The sequence below is a fragment of the Vipera berus genome (genome assembly GCF_964194415.1).
Source record: "Vipera berus genome assembly, chromosome: 3".
Taxonomy (NCBI): Eukaryota; Metazoa; Chordata; class Lepidosauria; order Squamata; family Viperidae; genus Vipera; species Vipera berus.
In genome coordinates this window covers 54,481,158-54,504,800 of record NC_138204.1, presented here as the reverse complement: position 1 = coordinate 54,504,800, position 23,643 = coordinate 54,481,158, and the positions used below count along the sequence as shown (strand labels likewise).

The 23,643-nt window shown below is 40.8% G+C and overlaps 1 protein-coding gene across 3 annotated transcripts; it reads left to right on the top strand.

Annotated features, from left to right (window-relative positions):
- The first annotated feature begins 7,111 nt into the window (after nt 1-7,111).
- LOC308666952 (adhesion G protein-coupled receptor E3-like) lies at nt 7,112-21,230 on the top strand. Of its 3 annotated transcripts, none has more exons than XR_014026196.1 (13): nt 7,112-7,396; nt 8,623-8,800; nt 9,956-10,072; nt 10,420-10,616; nt 10,999-11,157; nt 11,703-11,897; nt 12,250-12,485; nt 12,643-12,703; nt 13,510-13,601; nt 14,476-14,644; nt 17,093-17,191; nt 17,925-19,528; nt 20,650-21,230. XR_014026196.1 is itself a non-coding variant. In XM_081325982.1 (12 exons), the coding sequence occupies exons 1-12, from the start codon at nt 7,328-7,330 to the stop codon at nt 17,985-17,987; spliced, it is 1,635 nt and encodes a 544-aa protein (XP_081182108.1). In that variant the 5' UTR covers nt 7,112-7,327; the 3' UTR covers nt 17,988-19,594. The 3 variants fall into 3 exon arrangements, 1 of the variants encoding a protein (XP_081182108.1); XR_014026197.1 differs by having other exon boundaries at nt 7,112-7,459; XM_081325982.1 differs by lacking the exon at nt 20,650-21,230 and having other exon boundaries at nt 17,925-19,594.
- Nucleotides 21,231-23,643: the final 2,413 nt, after the last annotated feature.

Here is a 23,643-nt window from a genome sequence, read left to right as displayed (position 1 = left end):
GCAAAGATATTAGATTTGAGAGGGTCAGTTTTACTTCTAGATAGATAAATAGATAGATACCTTCAATATCAACAGATGTTTTTAATTCTATGTAGACTTCCTGCTACAAGAGCCTCTCATTGTTTTTCTCATAATTTTGGTTCATGCCTTGGTCATCATAACACACTACCTTCTGATATCAGCAAGCAATGGCCATGTTAAGAGTGCTTTGCAAGATCTCTAGAAATTCATAAGAATTTCCACCTAGTATTTGAAACACTTCCCATAATTCTTAAGGGAAAAGTTTTCATGCATTTCAGCATGATTGTTAATATAGTGCTCATAATCAGTCAGAATGTTCTTATTTTGACACAATGAATAATTTTAACAATTTTATAATCCTTTTTCCAATGGATGGTAAGTTTTTATATATTGTAATGATGCAATGATGATAACAATTTTAAATAAATCATGATACAACTGGAATTACAAATCCAAGTTTTATGCCAAAGCAACTGGAATTTAATAGATCAAAGTTATTTCAGTTAAAAAAAGAATAGGGACTATCTTGCATTATTAAAGAATTATATTATACTTATAACATTATAATTGCATTTTATTTATTTTAGGTCTTGGGCTGGCACTTTCTTGTGCAGATGAAAAAGGTAAAACTTATTTGCCTTCTCGGGAATAATATATACACTGATTGTACTTGTCCTTCAAATGTCAGCAGTTTCTTTATAATAAACTGACGTGTGAACCAGTTGCCAAGCCTCTGAATGTTCATCACATGATCATGGGATGCTTCAAAGGTCATAACTGTGAAAAATGGTCATAAGTTACTTTGGTCATAAGTTACTTTTTTCAGTGCCGTTGTAACTTTCAACGGTCATGAAATGAACTCCTGAAAGTCGAAGACTACCTGTACAAGTCCTCCCTTCTCCTTCTTTCCTTGGTGCCTTTGAAACAGTCTTGGATCTGATGATTACATGAAGCATGTAGTCTGTGTGAGAGAGTAAGAATGACTTTCCCAAAGACATCCAACTGGCTCTCTCATCCCTAGGAAGGAGCCATCGGCAAACCTCTTCTGAAAATATTGCCCAAAACCCATGGACCTATTTCATAACGTAGGCATTGCTTGAGTCCTTGGACAAACTTCCTTTCCCTTTCTGATTTTCCTTTCCTTTATCCTTTCTGCTAAATATTCTGTAGTGTCCATGTGACATGCAGTTATCTAAGCTTGATTATATCAATAAAGAAACTCTAGCAGTCTTGCTCAGCTGGATTTGGCTTAAGATTGACAGGAAATGCTTTCTTCTCTAGGAACATTTGGTGAATCAATACGGAACTTTTTTAGGTGTCGGGTCTTCGCATTGTTTGGTAAGTTTTAAACTGTGTCTGCATCTTCATCACACGTGCATAAAAGTGAAGTGAAGTATAATTTCCTTACATAGTTGGGGCTTCTTGTCTAGGCTACTTCAAAAACTTGAGCCATACTAAACACAGGTTTGGCACAGGTTTGACGTCTCACCCTTGTGTAGACCTACGTAGTTGCTGTTTGACTCAGCTGCTTCTTACAGTTAATGCTACGCTTCAATGGTTGCTGGTAAATTGGTTTAGGGCCTGCCCCCCCACTAATGGAAATTATGCACTTCCTTTGCTGCGCATCGCTGGCTGTTTCTTAATGAAAATTGGCATATGTTAAGGCAGAATTAAACCATGATAAAATGCAGAGAATTTAAGTTTGTTATATTCCTAGCATGTTACTCCTGCCTTTTTACAGTATACGTAACAAGATGCATTAGATGTTACTATCATATACTAAATCAAGACCAGATTTTTAATGCAATCCATATCTGCCAGTCATCTATATCTTCTTAAAATCTCAGGTGTTTTAAGCTGAATAATGTGATTAAAGGAAGAAACAATACCATGTCTAATCTTGCTTAAAATGAATACAGTCACTGAAAATGTCCTTATTTTTCTAGGCAACACTTGTGAAAAATACCCCAGGCCAGGATCAAATATTATTTCCAAGAGTAAGTTTATTCATTCTTTGACTCTTTTTCAATTGTATCTTCTTGAACTTAACTGAATGGAACTAATAGAATTGTAATTTTCAACCACTACAAATGTCTTGATAAATGAAACATTCTATTTTGGGGAGATGTTGAGCAGTTTAAAATAGTTGTAAACTAATAAACATCTATGACATGATATGGATTTGAGAGCAAAGGGCTGCAAGGCCTTTACTAACTGCATTCTTCTTAAAAGATAAAAAGTTAAAACTTCTGGCATTTATTAACATTTAATATCAGCCAAGGGGCTTACATTTCATCTTGAGTTTTGCACAGACAGCACATTCTTTCTAGCACAGAAGTAAAATAAATAAAATTGGATTAGTTGGCTTTTTGGCTTTTGCACATAATATTTCTCTTACAAAGTAATACAAAGAGTATTACAATGAATTATGCCAAGTTCCATTTTGTCCAGCCAAACAGATAACTCTGTAGTTTTCACAATCAGAAGATGTAATTCAAATCCAGCATAATAACCTACAGTATCTTGTGGGAATTTAGGTAATCACCTCTCTAAACCATCCAAGTTACTGAGCACTACCAGATTTTGTGGTCAGTTATAAACTGTAAAAAGAAATGCATTTTCTGTTCTAACTCTCCTTTTAATCAATGTCACCGAATGACTTCAAGAACTTTTATATGATATCCTTTTCCAAATTAGGCAAAGTGGTTCACAAAAGGTGACATATAATAAATTGGCAGCAAGTAGCACCTGACAATCTCTCTTTAAAAAAATCAATTCACATACCGGTAAATGATCAGCAGAACAGCCTGGTCTTAATCAATTTATGAAAGGCAAGAGAGTTCTGTAACTTAGAAGAAAAGATCTTTCACAGCATAAGCCAATACAAAACAACTACAAAAATAGAAGTAGGGAACTTTTAAAATTCCTTCCTGCTTCTGGCAGACTGTAGCTTCAAAGGAGAGATAGATGTAGGATAGAAGAATATTCTACTTCAAGCAAGCAGATGGGGTGATGTATAGTACTTCATGTCATTTCAAAGGCAAATTCATGTTGTAAATCAGACATGAAGTGGTTTCATGTGGCCCCTGAAGCCATCCTGGAAACAGTGAGGGAACAGCCCCGCTGCCTTGGCCCTGGCCCAGAGACCCCCAGATCTGTAGAGCTAGCCACGCCCACCCAGTAGGCTGCGCCCACCCTGGCCATACCCACCCAGCCCTCAGAGGGCAACCACAATGCTGATGTGGCCCTCAATGAAATTGAGTTTGACACCCCTGTTGTAGATGGTGGGGTAGCAGTTTGAGAGTTGACAAGGGCATGAGTCACTGAACTCAGAGCATGCCTATCTAAGTAGGTCTGTAACTGGTACCTCCGTCAGAGGTAGGCAAAGCCACAGTCACAGCTTTTCTCTGCTGCTTCAGAAGGAAGAGTAGGTCCAGAAGAACTCTAAAATTGCACAGCTGCTGATTACAGCAGAGGCGATTTCATCAAGACTTAAAACTGGAATTAGAATAGGGCCACATCTATTCCCAACAAAGAGCAATGTTCTCAAGTTGCAGGGATTTAATTGGAAGTTGTTTTGCCCATCTAGTAATCCAGACACCAAGTCAGGATTTCCACAGTATACTTGGCTCAGCTTGGGTAGTGATATATAGATAAATATTATCAAGATATTGATGATATCTAACCCAAAACTGATAGATGGTTTCTCTCAGAAGTTTTAGGAAGGTATTAAATGGCGGGGGGGAGGGGGAGGAGACGACTGAACCCATAATACCCCACATTATAGCAACCACTGTCTCAAGTTTTTTTTCCACTTGCAACAGCTGAAATTGTCAAGTAAGCAAGGAGTGAAATAACTGCAGAGTTTCTCCAGTCCTCAATCAGAGGAATTTGAATTCAGCAGGAGCCTTTCTTAAAGCATATATTTTGTTAGTATATACTTGTGACCTTAACAAGCACAGAAGCGTATGAGGATAGAAAAACCTGACATTTATAAATCAATCTTGAAAAGACGGCTGCAGATGAAAAAAAGAGGGAGAGGTTGTTCCTTGTAATCTTTTAAACAGAGAATAATAATAGTAGGCCTGGTGCCAAATGGACCAAGGATAACATATAAAGACCTTGCCCTTATCTATCTCTCACAATTTGCTTTAATGATCAAAACATCTCATAAGTGTAAAAGAGATGATATAATCTCCAACAGCTACCCTTGCATGTGTCCAGAAGAATAACATGGTCAAGGATGTTGAATGCTGTTGAAAGATCTAAGAGGACCATGAAGGGTGCACTCCACCCAGATTCCAAAATAAGTAATCTACCAGGACAATCAATTCTGTCCCATTCCCAATCCAAGCCCTGGTTGAAGATTCCAGAAAAGATGTTTCTTCTAGGATGCAAATGAAGTTGCATGACCTTCTCCAGAATTTATTGTAAAATGGAAACAATGGAAATGTATAATTGGTCATTATAAATTTTGTTACAATTGCTTAGATCAAGAGTTGACTTTTTAGAAGTGGGAATAAGATTAATTTCTGGGTAAAGCTGCATAATGTCAAATAATTGTAATACATTATTTTGTCTCTCAACAATAACAAAATGATTGTTTTGTTCCAATGAGTATACACAAGGGATGGGGCCACATTAAATTTGGATGGAAGGATGATTTGTGCAATTATAAAAAGTAAGCAAAACTGTTTCCCACACAAGGAAAGGATCAGAATGTTTCCCGCCCCCCCAGTATGCTAGATGTCATCTGTCAAAGTATTTTAACTTTTTAAGTGGACAGTTCACGTTGTACTTACAGTTTTATATTTTCCTTTACAGAAAGTCCCTTTGACTCCCACTTAGAAAAAGTGCAAAAAACTCTCAATTCAAATAATTGTTCAAATGAACAAAAAACAGTAAGTGTAATACATTATACATCAAATTTGAATAATTTATTTTTAAATCAACCTGTTTATACTACCAATGCTGCAGAATTATGTACTTGGAGTAGTTGATGTGAAACGTGTATTGGCTAAAGGCTTAATTTGAATAATGACAAGCTATTAACCCCAAGAAACATTTGTGTGTGCTGTTTGTGGCAGTTTACAATCAATTGTGGACCTGCTTGAGCTCATATTATCAGCTGGAAGTGGGAGGGGTAGTTGAGTCAATTTATTTCTGGGATAGTAATTGGGATAGTAACTGTGACAGTAACAAGGCCATTCTGCTTCATTGACTAGATATACCTTTATTCCCACTTATTTAGGTCGAGAGAAATCAAAGAAAGAGCACCCTTTAGCATATATGTGCCCTCCAATACTCCTCCTCCTGTGTGGCTTTGAGGCCTCTGCAGATCATGGTGGACAATTATTAAGATTGTTCACTTTTTAAAAATGCTGGTTAATTAATTTTCTAAGAAACTCTGTTGTTATTTTTTTTTAAATTTATTTATTTATTTTATTGGATTTATATACCGCCCTTCTCCCGAAGGACTCGGGGCAGTGTACAGGGCAGTTAAAACACAATATACAAGGTTAAAAATAAATTAAATTAAATTAGCCCCAACAAGTAAATCACATTCTAAAAATTTAAAATCCTAAACCCTCAGTCCAGGCTGGCAAGCTCAAATAACCAAGTTTTCAGGTCGCGGCAAAAGGAGCGAAGGTCGGGAGCCATCTGGAGCTCAACAGGGAGCTGGTTCCAGAGGGCAGGCGCGCCCACAGAGAATGCTCTCCCCCTGGGGGCCGCCAGTCGGCATTCCCTGGCCAATGGCACCCTGAGGAGGCCCTCTCTGTGGGAGCGCACAGGACGATGGGAAGTTGATGCCGGCAGAAGGTGCTCCCGTAAATAATCCGGACCCATGCCATTTAGGGCTTTATAGGTCATCACCAGCACCTTGAATCTCACCCGGAGGGCAACTGGAAGCCAATGCAGCTCATGGAGCAGAGGTGTTATATGGGAGTATCAGGAGACCCCCATCACAACTCGCGCGGCCGCATTCTGCACCAGTTGGAGCCTCCGAGTGGTCCTCAAGGGCAGCCCCATGTAGAGAGCATTGCAGTAGTTATCCGAGAGGTCACGAGCGCATGGGTGACTGTACGTAGGGCATCTCGGTCCAAATAGGGCCACAACTGATGCACCAGGCGAACCTGGGCAAAAGCCCCCCTGGTCACAGCTCTTATATGATCTTCAAAACTGAGCTGTGAATCAAGGAGGATGCCCAAGTTGTGAGCCCTATCTACGGGAGGTAACACCTCACCCCCCCATAGTTAAATATGAAATAAACTGGGTAACCCGAGATGCCGGTATGTACAGCCACTCGGTCTTGTCGGGATTAAGACGAAGCCTGTTCCTCCCCATCCAGACCCTCACCGCCTCCAGGCAACAGGACATCATGGCGAGGGCATCACTGGGTTGATTTGGGGTGGAAATAAAAAGTTGGGTATCATCAGCATACTGATGATACCCCACCCCAAAACCACGAATGATCTCACCCAGTGGCTTCATATAGATGTTGAACAGGAGGGGCGAGAGGACCGACCCCTGAGGGATTCCACAAACGAGAGGCCTCGAAGCCAACCTCTGCCCCCCTGCCAACACCGACTGCGAACAACCCAGGAGGTAGGAGGAGAACCACTGTAAAACAGTGCCACCCACTCCCAACCCCCTGAGGCGCCGCAGTAAGATACCATGGTCGATGGTATCAAAAGCCGCTGAGAGATCTAATAGGACTAGGACAGAGGAACAACCCCTGTCCTGAGCCCGCCAGAGATCATTCACCAGCACGACCAATGCCGTCTCCGTGCTGTACCCAGGCCTAAAACCCGAATGGTAGGGGGGTCCAGATAATCCGCTTCCTCCTTTAAAATGGAGTTTAAGACAAGCATTGAAAACACTGCCACTAATTTCTACAATTTTTATTTTTATCTATGGCTACTGAGCAAAGCATTCAGGAAAAAAAGGTATGGTAACCTCTACCCCGACAGAAGATTTGCTAGTCCCTAAAAGATGTATTCAGAATATTGTTTCTGAAGAAACAAAGAGCCCTGGATCAGTATGTGCAGGAAAGAAATTTAAACTGATGTGGCTTTCAGGGTCTGGTGAACTGATCCTGCACAGATGGTTTCTGCAGGTCTCCAATCCTGTCCTAACCAGGGGTCTCCAATCTTGGCAACTTCACAACTTTTGGACTTCAAATCCCAGAATGAACCGCTGCCAAAACAACTATGCAGAGATTCTTTCTTCACTCACCAATTGAACTGTGAGGACACATGATGCCTTTCTCTTTTTCTTTTAGGAAAAGAATTTATACTGTTCAGTGATGGGTTCAGCCATGATCCTCTTGCAACCTGTTGGTGCTAGTGACACGCTTACTGAATCCACCCTGAAAGTGAGATTTATTGACAACTGCAGAGACAACATTTGACCACAGCTTCTCTTTCCTGAGAAGGAAGTCTGTATGGTTTCCTACTGTGTACATTGATGATGTATCATTATTATAGGGTCATTATTCTAGGAATTGAATCAGTTTTTTGAATGAAGATTCCAATTTAATATCTGTGTTTTAATATGGGATTGATAAAGGGAAGGGAAGGGAAGGGAAAGGAAAGGAAAGGAAAGGAAAGGAAAGGAAAGGAAAGGAAAGGAAAGGAAAGGAAAGGAAAGGAAAGGAAAGGAAAGGAAAGGAAAGGAAAGGAAAGGAAAGGAAAGGAAAGGAAGGGAAGGGAAGGGAAGGGAAGGGAAGGGAAGGGAAGGGAAGGGAAGGGAAGGGAAGGGAAGGGAAAGGACTTTTTCAATGATTAGTGGAAATGAGTTTAGAAAACTAAATTCTGGGGCAAAAAGGTAGAAGTAAATAAATTGGTTCCATACTGCTTAAGATCCCATGGTCTGACATTTTAATTCTGTAAATAAATTTTAATTTCCATATTCAAAATCAGGTTTTATAATTTTATTAATTAAAATTAACAAATAATTAAAATCCAAGATCCATGCTTATATTTCCATTGGGGAACCATGCTAGTATTTTCATCACCAACAAGAGACTTCAAGATGTATCCACTCTGTAGCATAAACTTTTTTGAGTCAAAACCCATTTCTGATGAAGTGCATAATTAATCTGTTAAACATTAATATGCCACAAGACCTACTGTGGTTTTAAGATTAATAAGAAATATTTTGGAAATTTAGAAATGGGGGGAGTCTATACTGAGAATTCCACAAAAGTTAAATTGTGAAAGGTTTTAAAAATGCAGGGAGAAAAGTAGAAAGCAGTTCAAATTTATTTTTTAATGTCAGCTGTGGAACAGATGTCACAACTTTGGGGTTGGTTTTGTTGCTCAATTTGAAAAATGAGTAGGTGAGATTTTACAGACTGGGTTCCAAGGTTTGTTTTGACATTGATTTCTAAAATGACTCGCCGTGGTTATGGTGATAAAACCATCTTTTGGCTACGCATGGTATCTGAACCCAGCCATATGACCATTTAACCCTGTAAGATTCAAGTTGAAGTACAGTATATTGAGTGTCTTCTACAATATCCTGGCAAGAACTTTCTTAATGAAATGCTTGAGAAACACTAAATGACATTTGAAATGTTTGCTTCTTGTAATGCTGCAGGACTCAGTGGATTCCTTTGAAAAGCTTTTTGATAATCAGTCTTATTGGGATAATAACATAAAGAAGGATTTTGCCACAATTTTGCCCAAGATTACGGAATACATAAGCATAGGTGCACTATTTACAGCTCTTGCAAATCAAGGAAACGCCTCTCGAACAGTGGTTCGAAACTTCACTGGTAAGGAAAAGAAAAATGATCTTTGTCTTTAGAGAAAAAGAAAAAGAAAAGAAAGGCATTTGTCTGTATGTGGCACAAGTCAAATTCCCTGTACTGGGTCTTCCTTCATTCATCTACAACGGGTGCCTATGGAGGCTTCAGCTGGTACAGAGTGCAGCTGCACGGGTAGTGATGGGAGCACCCCGATACTCCCATATTACACCCCTCCTGCATGAGCTGCATTGGCTACCGGTTGCCCTCCGGGTGAGATTTAAGGTGCTGGTACTTACCTTTAAAGCCCTACATGGCTTAGGACCAGGATACTTGCAGGACCATCTGCTGCCGGGAACGAATTCCCATCACCCAGTACGCTCACACAGAGAAGGCCTCCTCAGGGTACCGTTGGCTAAACAATGTCGGCTGGCGACCCCCAGGGGGAGGGCCTTCTCTGTGGGAGCGCCAGCCCTGTGGAACCAGCTCCCCCCTGAGCTTCGGATGACCCAAAATCTCCAATCCTTTCGCCGCGGCCTCAAAACACTCCTGTTCCACCAGGCTGACCTGGACTGACAGGCATTTTAATTAATTATATTTACAATTTTTAATTTATTTTTAGTTTTTAATTTTAATTTATTGCACAGATGATTTTAATTTTATTTTTATCTTAATTTCTGTACTTATTATATGTTTTGTTGTTAGCCGCCCTGAGTCCTTCGGGAGATAGGGCGGGATATAAATCCCATAAATAAATAAATAAATAAATAAATAAATTCATTAGTGAAAGCAGCCTATACAGGAGAGTTCAGACATGTTTTCAATTTATCATCTAAATTTGAGTCCTACCTTTGCATGAAACATTCCAATAAGGCTGTCACAATTAATCAACCATTCATAAAAAAAGGAAAAACAAAAAGATTATTGATATCACCAGTGTTAATAAAACCAGCATCACTGTAATCAATTCAGTTATTAAGTATCACTTTTTTCATGATTAAATCATCAACTGGTAAGGCCCTAACTCAAAGCACCTGCATCTACACAAAGCAAGTGCTAGTAGGAATTTTGTTTCATTCTATTATGAAATGTGTTTCTTATTTGACATCATCTTCTGGCTAAAAAAAAAAAAGACTAGCATTCATTAAATCCATTCAGGAGCTCAACATTTCTCTGTCTTTTCAGTGATCCAAACAAATCTTATCATTCCGGGACCCGTTGAAAAGAATGAAACACTGGAGTTAAAAGCTCAAGGAGATCAAATGGTCATCCATCCAAGTGTAGTGACTGCCATGACCACAGGTATTGTTCATAACTTGCTTGGTTTTTCTACAGAGTAGATCCAAAATTACTTTTACAATCTACTTTATTGCTCCCTCTCTGTAAGCTTCAACCCTAGCGTTTTTTGAGCTTGCAGAGTGTTTTATCGCTCTGGTTTGGATTAGGGAAGTTGCAATCCAACACATCTGTAAAATACTAAATTGGGAAAGGTGAAACTGAGGGAATAGAAAGTAACTGGTAGTGCCAAGAAGTAAATATATGGATCTATGCCAATCCTTTCATTATCAAGATTTTCCCAGGTTTGGGGAAATCATGTATACTTTATTTGGTTTTATTTTTCTCCCTGATCTTCCTTCTGCCTCTTGCAGATACTGTTGCTGTGGCTTTTATATCATATGGTGGGCTGGAATCACTTTTAGAAGAGACTTTAGTACAGAATGGAACATTCCCAGACAATGAAATGCTGACAAATGTTCATATGAACTCTAGGCTGGTAAGCGTTTCTGTCGGGAACAAGATACAGAATATTTCTACCCCGGTCAATCTCACTTTTCAGCATCTCAAGGTATGTAAATGAAGTTACTTTGGAAATCAAGCCATTTTTTTTCCTTTTCATCTTATGAATATATATTAAGAAAGAAAGCAGAATATCAAGAAAAGTATAAATCCATATAAATGTGCTCAGCAGACCTTCTTGTCATTCAAGCTTTAATAAATCAGAAGTCTGATAGCACCTTTTCACACTAACAACTTTTACAAAGCTTATGCATTCAATAGTATTTGTGTCTCCTGGTCTTTAAATTCTATGATGGTTACGTTGTTCCTTTTGCTTGTCTTACAGTTGTTTCCTTGTTAATGTTTAATAATCCTGCGTCTGTGCAGTAAGGGATAAAGCAAATATGTAGATTTTCTCCCTACCTGCCATCAACATTGCTTCCCTCTTGCAGAATAAAGTTGCCCAGGAAAAGGTTCTCTGCGTCCATTTGAACTCTGGTGCCTTGTCCGATCATGGTTGCCAACAGCTCTTTTCTAACATCACCCATACAGAATGCAGCTGTCAACATCTGTCCAGTTTTGCTGTACTGATGGCCACAACTCATAAACACGTATGTTACTTCTGAAAACATCTCAGAAATGTAATGTGGTGAACAACATGTTTTTTCTTACTTGTTATACCGTATCAGCTGTTGTGTCCTGCTGTTGTCTAGGAAGATAACAATTTTCATCATCGAAGCAGCATTTTTCTATTTGACATGCTGCAGAGTTCTCCATAATTATTTGTGGCCCCTTCCTTTCATATATAGAAAAGTAAAATAAGAAATGCTTATAATCCTCAAGATTTAAAAATCCCGATGCTTCATTTCCAATCACAATACAACAAAAGCAGTCAGGTAATAGAATAGCTTTTACAAGAAAGTCAGATCTCTGGTTTAGATCGGGGGGGGGGTCAAACTGGCGGCCTGTGGGCCAGATGCGTCATGCACAGGCCATACCCACCTGGCTCTGCAAAGGCAAAGAAGTTGTGATACGTCACAATATGGCACGTGACACAATCGAGTTTGACACCTGTAGTCTAGACGCTAGATGAAGTGTAAAAGTAACTTTCTTGTCAAAAGGTGGCTCGTATAATGTTGAGAACTTCTCTTCCCAGGGAGATCTGACCCTCACCATTATTAGCTACCTTGGGTTGTCCATCTCAGTCATCTGCCTCTTCCTGTGTATTGTCACATTCCAATTCTGCCGCTCCAGCTACAACAGCAGCACCTTCATCCACCTACAACTGAGCTTCTGCCTGTTTTTTGCAGACCTCCTCTTCATAATTGGAATAGATAAAACAGGCAACAAGGTATTTCAGAAGAATATGTGGTGTTCTGCTCAGTGGAGAGAGAACCCCCTCTGAGCATGCTTCCTACCTAAGAAATCTTATTTTTTCTTTAGATTGACTGAATTGAGTCAGTTTTCTTTGCAAACATAATTCTTTTAGCTTTTTTATTAGCTTTACGATAGTGGCATATCTCAGGTGAAAGAAGGGTTACTTGCACATTTTTTCCCTATAGCAGTGCTGGTGGAAGCATGAATGTCAGATATGATTTGTTCCATTTCTCTGCTTTTTTATAGCCCATTCTTGATTTTCTTTCAAAGCCAACAATTCAATAATCAGATGCTGATAAAGGAATGGCATTTTATTTTTGATTCAGATCCTGTGTTCGGTCATAGCTGGAATGCTGAAGTATCTTTTTTTGGCCTGCTTTGTCTGGATGTTCTTGGAAGGTGTCAATCTCTACCTCATTGTCAGAAACTTGAAAGTTGCAAATTACAGTGGGGCCAACAAGCATATGAAGATATCCATGTACCTCATTGGTTATGGGTTTCCTGCCCTGATCGTAGCTATTTCAGCAGCAATTAACCCTGGAGCCTTTGGGACACTTTATCGGTAAGTCTTGACATATGGTTAAAAGCTGCTTCCCTCAGCCTGGTGCATCCAAGATATAAGCTACATGAGCATAATTGCTCAGAGAAAGCAATTTTGTACAATACATTTGTTTGCATGTCTGTCTATTTTTTTCCTGATGATTTTGCTTTTTCTTTAGCTGCTGGCTTAACCCAAATTTTATCTGGAGCTTTACTGGACCTGTCTGTGCAATAATTGTGGTGAGCAAATATTGTCTCTTATTCTTTACAGTAGAAAAATTAAAGACTTTTATAACTTTTTTTCTGAGATGAGAAAGAAAAGAAAAAGAACTTGATCTCATGTAGCTAAAATGGTTACATAAACCTTGGTTGGTCTTTCTATATTTACAATGTATTGGACGATGCTCCTAAGTTTTTAAAAATGCAGGAAAATCAGTTCTTTCAGCTACACAAGGGAAATTAATCAATTCTAATAGTTTGCAAAGAGCTGCATTTTTGTACTATTTTATACTGTTAGGGAGAGAAAGAAAAGATGAAGTTGAGAATGAAAGGTTAACCCATTTTCTCCTGAAATGCAGAAATTTCTATTTTTTTCTGTCATTTATAATTAAAAAAGAGGTAGATGTCCACTCATTAAAACATCAGCTGCCAAATGTACAATCTAAAACAGTGGTCCCCAACTTTTCTGGATTGGCAGCCCAGTGTGTGTGTGCGGGGGGGGGAGATGGGATGGTTTTGTGCGAGGAACAGGTGGCACATGTGCACATAGCTCGTGCAACAGGGGCTGCAATCACAAGCACCCACTGCTTGCACAAGTGGGCCTGCGAGTGGGGTTGCAAGCCAACGCACACTTCCCCACCACTCACAGGCCCCTGTTCTGAATGGGCCACAGCCCAGTAGTGGCCCGTGGCACGGGGGTTGGGGACCCCTGATCTAAAACCAACAGTTGTTCTCTCTTCTTCATCTTATTTAGACTTAGAACATTATCTATCTGCTGTTGTTATCATTATTTTATTTATTTCTGAAGACTTTTTTTCCTCCCAAAGGTCAACTTAGTGTTTTTTTGTCTTATTCTGAGGAATCTGCATAAAAAATTGGCTTCTCTCAATTCAGAGATATCTTCAGTCAAAAATACCAGGTAAGAGCTATCACAAAGCATGAAATGTGGAGTGCAGTTCAGTATGATCTTCACAAATAAAAAATAATGCTTCAAAATTCTTTTTCATGACCAATTGAGAGATACAAAACTTGTACAATATAAGAAGGGCACTGGGGAGCAAATATAGAAATTCATATAGTGGAGAATGGTGCTGAGGTATTTGTATGCATGAGGTTGGCAAAAATCAGGGGAGGGTGAATTGATTATCAGTAGCGAAAGAGTCCTTTTCATTATGGAGGTCACCATCTTTTCCCCCTTTGACCTAAAAATTGTAGAATCTAGATTGTTCCTCCATTTTGCAGAAAGATATGGATGCATATTGGCTGGGCATCTGCAGAAGATAATGACTTTACTGAAGCATAGGTGCAATATGAAGTTGGATGTCTCAATGTTCATTGATTTTAAAACAAGGATTTTCTCACCAGAACATCAAACCCATGATCTTAATCTTGGGAATAAGCAGTGGATGTTATGTAAATTGTCTCAGCAAAGGGAAAACTCCAAATGATTGGTAATGGCCAACTGTACTAGTTTCCCATTCTTTCCCTCCTTCTTTGACTATGGCCACAATCAACTTGAATCATTTCCCACTATTCCACACATCTCATTTATATCCTTCCTGGGAAGTGACAGTTCTGGTTTCATTCTATCACAGAGTCACTTGAGGGGGAGACGATTACCTTAGATTAGGGCTAGGCAACTATGGCAACTTTATGACCTGTGTACTTCAACTCCCAGAACCCCTGAGCCAGGACTTTTGGGAGTTGAAGTCCAAAAATTGCCATAGTTGCCTACCCCTGCCTTAGATGGATTCAGATGCTCTCTTTTCAGCACTGTAATTTCTCTGTTGTAGGTCACTGATATTTAAGGCCATAGCCCATGTGTTCATCCTGGGTGTGACCTGGTGTTTGGGTCTCTTTCAATACGGCCCTGTGGAAGACATTATGGCATATCTGTTCACCATCACCAACAGTGTGCAAGGCATCTTCATTTTCCTGGTGTACTGCTTACTCAACCAAAAGGTGTTGTATAGCAGTGTTTTTCAACTTTTCCTCCCTGTGGTCCCCTGTCTAGGTTGCCTTATTGATGAAAAAAATGTTTTTATTTGTAATAAAGACAGTGTTTACAGCATAGTATGCTTTGCTTCTCTGTGACCTCCTCAGCATATGCTGTGGCCTTCTGATACGTATTGTTCACCTTTGTGCCCCTTTGAAATATCCATATGGCCCCTCGTATGGCTGAGAATCACTGATGTAGAAAAAAAGAGAGGGCTGCACAGAATGTAGGTTACCACACAAACAACATAATATTCCAAATTATTCCAGACTGGGTTCAGGATTTTGTGAGCTTCTGGTACAGGAATAGTCAGAGCCAGTGGTGGGATTCAGGTAGTTCACACCACTTTGGCAGAACCGGTAGCAAATTTTTTGTTGCCCAGACCCAGAATGGACTTCCAGAAGCGGCATCCACACAGAGAACAGGTTGTTCACATATTTGAATCCCACCACTGGTCAGAGCCCTCTCTCGCTCCCAGTTTCTTGTTCATGCTAGAGATAAAGAATGTGGTAGTAACAAATATTCAAATTCACTCCGCAAATGAACTGAACTTCCCTTGGCATAAATCAGTGATGGTGAACCTTTTAGAGACCGAGTGCCCAAACTGCAACCCAAAACCTACTTATGCACCATCGGGTGCCGGGTGGGCATGGCCCATTGGGTGGGTGTGGCCCATTGGGTGGGCACGTCTGATGTGGTAACGGCAGACTGAGTGGGACTAAAAAGTTCAATCAATCAATTCCAACTTTGTGATATCTTTTTTCTCCACGCAAGATGAAATTGATTCATTGATTGAACCTTTTTGGGGAGGGGCACATGGCGATGGAGGCCTAAAGCGAAAAGGTTTTATAAAACCCAGCTGAAGGCCTAGAAGTGGGGCGACGGCGGACATTCCCACAGAGAGGGCTCTGCATGCCACCTGTGGCACGCATGCCATAGGTTCACCACCACGGGCATAAATCCTTCTCATGATGGTCAGCAGCAGTACCACCACTGACTGATTGGTATGGAGTGGGATATTTGCTTCTCTTGTGGATCTGAAGCCATATTTGTAATGCCTTTAGAGGAAATGTGTTCATTTTTCACTGAACATTTCTGGAATGTTGCACAGAGGGGGGGGGTTTCGGTGGGGGAGGCTATTTGTTGTTAAATATAAAGAGCAGTTTTGCAGGCTGTGGATGTGGTTTTTATATTATTTATTTTTATTTATTTTATTTATTTTAATTCCATTTATATCCCACCCTTCTCCGAAGACTCAGGGCGGCTTACAAGCTTAGCAGTAGCCTTCATTCTATGTATATGCCTGCTTATTAGGGCTTTCACACACACCCCAAGCGGCATTATTACAAAGTCAGCTTAATTGCCCCCAACAATCTGGGTCCTTATACCTGAATTCATCTATAACTCCATCCTTTTAGCTTGTCTTTACAGAAAGTAAAGTAAGCTTCTCTGGGAAGTTTACTTTACTTCACAGAGGAGTGGAGATTATAAATGGAATTTACTAAATGGCGGTCCAAAATATGTAAGTAAAAAGATAAAGGTTCTGGTGCTCATCTCCATTTCAAAGCCGAAGAGCCAGTGCTTGTCCGAGGACGTCTCCCTGGTCATGTGGACGGCATGACTAGATGCCAAAGGCGCACGGAACGCTGTTACCTTCCCACAGTACTGGTCCCTATTTTTCTCCTTGCATTTTTACGTGCTTTCGAACTACTAGGTTGGCAGAAGCTGGGACGAGTAACAGGCGCTCACTCTGTTACGCAGCACTCGGGATTCGACCCGTCAAAATGCCGACCTTCTAATCGACAAGCTCAGTGTCCTAACCCACTGAGCCACCGCGTCCCTTAAATATGTACATTCCCTTTATTTCAGGATCTTCTAAGCTGAGTACCCATCATTATACAACCAGACATTACTGGAGGTTTCAGAAATGACAAAAATGTGTATAATCTTTAACACTCCTTTAGAGAAGATAAATAGACCAGGGAAGTAGAAGAGGAAATACTTCTCAACAGCCTATTTGCAGGGAGAATACTGTGGATTAATTACTTTGATTTGTTATATACACAAAGAAATCCACAACCCAAACCATAGCTGATTTGATTCCTTTGCTTTGACGTATTTCACATACAGGTAGTACTTAGTTAATGACCGCCTCCTTTAGCAATCGTTTGCTATTACAACAGTGATGAAAATGTAACTTTGTGACCAATTTTGTCATTTACAACCTTTGCAAACCTGTAAAGCAAAGGAAAGCTGAAGTAAGGTCATAAGCACAGCATAGTTTGACTTAGCCACTACTTCACTTAAAGGCTAAGTTGTCAATCCCGATTGTGGTTGCTAAATGAGGATTTCCAGCTTTAATAGAAGACTAGTAGATAATTCCATCTACTGAGTATGAATTTTTGGATTTTCAGGTGAGAGAAGCATACTGGCATTGGATCTGCTGCATTAAAGACAGCGTACCTGATGTCTCTGAGATTATTGTGACCTCTTTTCCCATCACCAATCCTTCAGTAAGTATGATCAAAAATTTTTATTACATTTTGCAATGGCATGGGTAAATGGTTTCTACAGCCCAATATTGAAAGGATAACATGTATAGAATATCATATTTCAGAAATCAGAATTATTTTTTCTAGCTAATTTTATTGTTATACTGTAAATACCATGTATCCATAGATGGTAGAGGGGGCAAATAGTTGATTTTGTTTGGTGTTGCTGAGATTTAGTGTTACATTATTTTCACCAAAAGGCCTAGGAAATGCACCAAAGAGCTGAACTGGGTCACTGTACGTTGAAAAAAACCCCTCCTGAAGTTGTTTGCGTTTGGTTGAGGTGGTGTAGAGTCTAGTATTTCATAGAGGGTTCTGAGGCTATTCGTTTATATGTCTGAAGATGAAAAGCCAAAGCGATTTTACAATTTTTTGAAATGAACAGTAGATCTTACTGGAATATTAAAAGCATCTGATCAGTTGTTAAGAATGGAGAGGTTGCTGGAAAATATGTGTGTGGAAAACAGCAAAGCTCCCCTACCTTGGTTAGTTCCCATCCCTTGTGTCTAATGTTATGTGAGTCAGGCTATCACAATAAGCCCTAGTTTATTTGTTTGGACATATATTATGCAAAGATAAGGACTGCTTTTTGTCAACTTTGGTTTGTTACATTAGCCTAAGCCCAGCCTTGGTTTACTATGTTGTGTTGTTTTGTTTAGTTCATGGCCTAATAAAAGTTTTTGGTTTTTTTCAGGCAAATGTACAACATACTCCTTCAGTGGTTGGCCAGAAAATAGAATGGGGAAGCCCAACATAGCTCACTGTCTCTCTTTTGGACTCTTCTGTTCAGTTTGAACAAAACTGAAGAAAAATTGAATATATTAAACCCTTGTTGGCTCTCAGCCCTTTAATGTAACTTGAAATCCAGAGCCATATTGGAAAGATTACTTTCAACTCATACCCTATTTTCATTGCCATTTTTGCTCAGTTCTCTCTATAGTATATAATGTATATAGTATATGCTATACATAGTATATATAGTATACGTAGTATTCAACTGTTCACACTCAGAGTATTTCAATTTTGCAAAAGACATATTTAAAATGTTTATTCAACCCTAATACAGCACATTTTCCTAATACAGCACATTTCTGTACTTTACTCTTTTAGAGAATGTCATGTTTACTAAGGCTGAACATGGGTTGAAGGAATACAAAGGATGTGCCAACATAACAAGTATCCTGACAGCAACATTCCTCTGTATAATGACTGTGTACTTTTAAACCAATTAATCGATTTATTTATTTTTTTGGCTGCCAAAAAAGTATTTATTGCAGTCCTTAAATCCTTATCTGTGGTAACATAAACACATTGAGAACTACAGACATTTCTGCTTAGAGAAGAAAAACCCAACTGAAATAATCCAGAGAGACAAAATGCCAGTTTGGAAATGATCCAGGACTGGTCAGTTTCCAGATCAAAATTCAGCTAGGTTATCCAAGAAAGTCAAAGCACCATACAGTTAGGCTAGAACAGACATGTCAAACACAAGGCCCGGGGGCCAGATCCGGCCCGCGAAGTCGTTTCATGCGGCCCACAAAGCCATCCTGGAAACAGTGAGGGAACGGCCCCCACTGCCTTGGCCCAGAGACCCTCCTCCTGCCAGAGACCCTCAGATCTGTCCCACTCCTGCCCAGGCCCTCATAGGCACCCTTGATGCGAACGATGTAGAGCTGGCCATGCCCACCCAGTAGGCCATATGCACTTTAGCCATGCCCACCCAGTAGGCCATGCCCACCCAGGCCACACCCACCTGGCCCCCTGAGGGCAACCGCAATGCTGATGCGGCCCTCAATGAAATTGAGTTTGACACCCCTGGGCTAGAAGGAGGTGGGCTATGTCTATGGATGGGCATGTGTAATGTTGATTGCTACAAAGAGCCAGTCAGGGCACATTTTTCCTTTATACAGACCATATTTCTACAGGCTGAATCCATTAGAATGGATTATTTTGAGACATACTTCTTGTTTTCAAGTGGATGACTCAGCTTCCTTGTTCTCCTCTTCTCAACTTGTGGTGTCTTCCTGGGTTTGGGACTTACCTAGCTCAGCTTCTGCATCAGCTGACTCAGCCTGCATTGGGCCTGTACCTCCTCTCTTCAGCCAATTCCTGTGGTTGAGGCTGAGTGAGGTTCAGAAGACCAGAAGACTCAGAGTGATCCTTAACAGATTTAAAAATTAGAAGATTCTACAACCAAGCTGGTACAAAAATAGTACAATTAATTAGTAAGAAACAACTGGATCCTTTCAATCCTATCAATCCAGATGGATTTGAATATTTAGGAATAGTTTATAAAAGGTTGGTGTTAATTTTAAACTGCAGTCAACATCCTTTTCTGTATAATTAAAAATGGAATTTGTGTCATAGCAACTACTTTCATTATCATTGCTTGCAGGAATAAATTCTTGCTAAAATGTTATTTTTGTTTTAAGCAATTCTCATCAGTCCCATACCCCCAAAGCCCTAAATTTGTATTTTTCTTGGAACAGCCATATTGCACTGCAACCTACACTGAGTTTGGAATCAACTACTGTTCCATATCTTCTATTGTATCTTTGAGCATTCTAAAACATCATGGTTATTCTCTTTTTAAGTATGAGAATAAATTTGTTCAAGAAGTGATAAGACAGATCATTTTATTATCGTTTTATCTGGTTAAACATTAATTGTTGATCCAAATCCAGGTACTGAAGGCAGCTTCCCTGACAATCTCCTTTTATTTTTATTCCAAAACAATAATGCTGTGAGATAAAATTGTCTGAAAAAAAAGTCAGCTATTGTGTTTCATTGCTAAAGGTATTATTTGTCTAGATCTGGATGGATTTCCCTGCTCTGGGTCCAATACCTTAAGCCAGAGGTCCCCAACCTTTTGTGCACCAGGGACAAGTTTTTTCCACGGACTGGATAGTGCGTGTTTTTGTGTGCTGCCTGAATCCCGCAGATGGAGCTTTGCTTGTTTGTGCAGACCGGTTGCTGGCATGATGTGGCCCGGTACTGGTCCATGGACTGGAGGTTGGGGACCCCTGCCTTAAGCAATATATTATTTTGGATCTCATCCAGATCCAGCCAAATAATACCTTTAGCAATGAAACTCAATAGCTGACTTTTACTCAGACAATTTTATCTCACAGCATTATTGTCCAATACTTCAATCACTCTGGGAGAATGTTCTGAGATATGAACTCACCATTTTAATGTTTTTCAAAATGGTTCTTAATTTATATCCATGGTTCATTTTTCTTTTTAATCCTGTTTTTTAAGTCTCTGTGTGTGTTTGCTTTGTTTATTTGTTCATTATTTAAAATACTTTATTTATTAGAATAAAGTATTTAAATGAATTAATTAGTTGAACTTAGCTAATAATTTTACTGGCTGATGTTTTCTTTCTTTCTTGTTTATTCCCCCCCTTGTTTTTGTAGAAAAATACAGAACTATAAAGAAAAATAAAGAAGTATACATGAAGTACAACCACAACCTCATACTTTGATGGTTCTTGAGTCTGAGTTTCCAGCCTATATTTTTCAAATAGAAATCAGCTGGTGATGTTGCTAAACCTGGGACCATAGCTCTGGATCTATTTTTTTATTTTTCTATTTTTTTTCTGAGTTCCAAATTTCCCCTGATGTCAATAAAAGTGTCCTCCTTCTCTTCCCACCCACCTCCCAAATTAATTTCTATGCAGATCAAGTTCATGGGAGTTTTTTATTTATTTATTTATTTATTATTTATTTTTTAATTCCATTTATATCCCGCCCTTCTCCGAAGTCTCAGGGCGGCTTACAAGCTTAGCAGTAGCCTTCATTCTATGTATATGCCTGCTTATTAGGGCTTTCACACACACCCCAAGCGGCATTATTACAAAGTCAGCTTAATTGCCCCCAACAATCTGGGTCCTCATTTTACCTACCTCGGAAGGATGGAAGGCTGAGTCAACCTTGAGCCTGGTGGGACTCGAACCTGCACTAATTGCAGGCAGCTGGTGTTACTTAAGGAGGCATTAGCCCACTGCTCCACCAAGGCTCCTGAAAAAAGAATTTTCTCCTTTCACTTGGTGCAATCCCTCCTGTGAAATTCCTCTTCAATTCTCCTTGTCCAGAAGTCAGACATTTCTGGAACTAATGTGAAAAGATGATCCCCACTAGCCTCCCTCACCCACCCACCCACCCCCAAAATCAGAGCTAAACCTATTCCACAGCTTTTGGCAACTTAAGATGTGTGGGAGAAAGCCTCCGTCAATAGCATTAATTGACAGCCTTAAGTTTTCTGAAGTTTAAGCAAACTGAAACCATCTCTATAGGCCCAGGTTGCCTGTATAAATGCTTTTTGGTGGCCTATCACTTCGTTCATGTGAGCTAAGTTTATCTCATTCAAAGAAATTTGGGTAGGAAATGAATTGACTTTGTCTTCAATGAAATGCAATTTTTCAAGGGATTTATACACATGTCCTGCTTTCTGAAATTTATTTATTTTATTTTATTTATTTATTTATTAGTTTTTATAAACCGCCCTTCTCCCGAGGGACTCGGGGCGGTGTACAGAGGAAGGAAGGTCTACAGATGAACAATAAAAAGTAATAAAAACAATATTGAAAACAAACTGGGACCCCAATTAACGCTATCATGCCAGGCCGGACTGCTGGAACAGGAAAGTTTTTAAGTCGCGTCGGAAGGTACGGAGGTCGGGGGCCATCCGGATTTCGGTTGGTAAGCTGTTCCAGAGGGCTGGCGCACCCACTGAGAATGCCTTCCCCCTGGGGGCCACTAGCCAACATTCCTTGAGCGGTGGCACCCTGAGGAGGCCCTCTCTGTGGGAGCGCACAGGACGGTGGGGTGCTGACATCGGCAGAAGGTGCTCCCGTAGGTAGTCCGGACCCATGCCATGTAGGGCTTTGTATGTCATTGTTAGCACCTTGAACTTCACACGGAAGGCAACCGGAAGCCAGTGCAGCGCACGGAGGAGAGGTGTGATATGGGAGTATCGGGAGGCTCCCAAGAGTGTCCGTGCCGCTGCACTTTGCACCAGCTGAAGCTTCCGAGTGGATCTCAAGGGCAGCCCCATGTAGAGAGCGTTGCAATAGTCTAGGCGAGAGGTCACAAGGGCATGGGTGACTGTACGTAAGGAATCCAGGTCCAGATAAGGCCGTAGTTGGCGAACTAGTCGTACCCGGGAGAAGGCCCCCTTGGTCACAGCTCCTATGTGGTCTTCTAGGGAGAGCTGCGAGTCTAGGAGGACACCCAGGTTGCGGGCCCTATCAACAGGGGGTAGTAACATGTCCCCGATGTTAAGCGATGGGACATTCTGAATATCCTGGTTTGCCGGAACGTACAGCCATTCAGTCTTGTCCGGGTTCAGTTGAAGCCTGTTCCTCCCCATCCATTCCCGGACCGCTTTCAGGCAGCGGGACATCACGTCTAGGGCATCACTGATATTGTTTGGAGTTGAGATGAAAAGCTGGGTGTCATCAGCATACTGATGGTACCCTACTCCAAAACTGCGAATGATCTCACCCAGCGGTTTCATGTAGATGTTGAACAGGAGAGGCGAGAGGACCGACCCCTGAGGGACTCCGCAAGCGAGAGGCCTCGGGGTCGACCTCTGTCCCCCTGTCAGCACCGACTGCGAGCGACCCTGGAGAAAGGAGGAGAACCAACGCAGAACCGTGCCTCCCACTCCCAGTCCCCTGAGGCGTCGCAGCAAGATACCATGGTCGATGGTATCGAAAGCCGCCGAGAGGTCTAATAAGACTAGGACAGAGGAATGGCCCCTGTCCCGGGCTCTCCAGAGATCATTCATCAGAGCGACCAATGCCGTCTCCGTGCTGTAGCCCGGCCTGAAACCCGATTGGTACGGGTCTAGATAAACCGCTTCATCCAGGATCTGAGGAAGTTGGTGCGCCACCACGCTCTCAACAACCTTCGCGAGGAAGCGAAGATTGGAGACTGGACGAAAGTTATTCAAAGAGGATGGGTCCAAGGTGGGCTTCTTGAGGAGAGGTCTCACCACCGCCTCCTTCAAGGCAGTGGGGAAGTGACCCTCCCTCAGAGAAGCAGAGATGACCGCTAGGAACCAGCCACGTGTCCCCTCTCGAGCTGCATAGGCCAGCCAGGAAGGGCACGGGTCCAGTAAGCATGTGGAGGAGCTCAACCTTCTCATAATCCTGTCCACTTCCTTAGGAGTTACAGGATCAAATTCTTCCCAGATGACGTCGACAAGACTGTCCATGTCTTGTTCTTCCATCTCAGCCCAGATATGAAGATACCCCACATTATTTGCCAAGGGCTTTTCTCACAGTGGAGTGTTTCTCTTGTTATTAGCCTGCTGATGAGGTAGGCTAAGATGGATTTTACCACAAAAAAGTGTTTTCAATCTTTTTATGTATTTTTCGTGAGTCCTTCTGCATGGAGGAGAAGAAG

Bases quoted from the DNA above. Each gene is read 5' to 3' on its own strand.
- LOC308666952 (XM_081325982.1), top strand. From the start codon at position 7,328: ATGGGTTCAGCCATGATCCTCTTGCAACCTGTTGGTGCTAGTGACACG. The intron at 11,898-12,249 runs GTATTTCAGAAG...TTTTTGATTCAG, and splicing joins TAGATAAAACAGGCAACAAG to ATCCTGTGTTCGGTCATAGC. The intron at 13,602-14,475 runs GTAAGAGCTATC...TCTCTGTTGTAG, and splicing joins TCTTCAGTCAAAAATACCAG to GTCACTGATATTTAAGGCCA.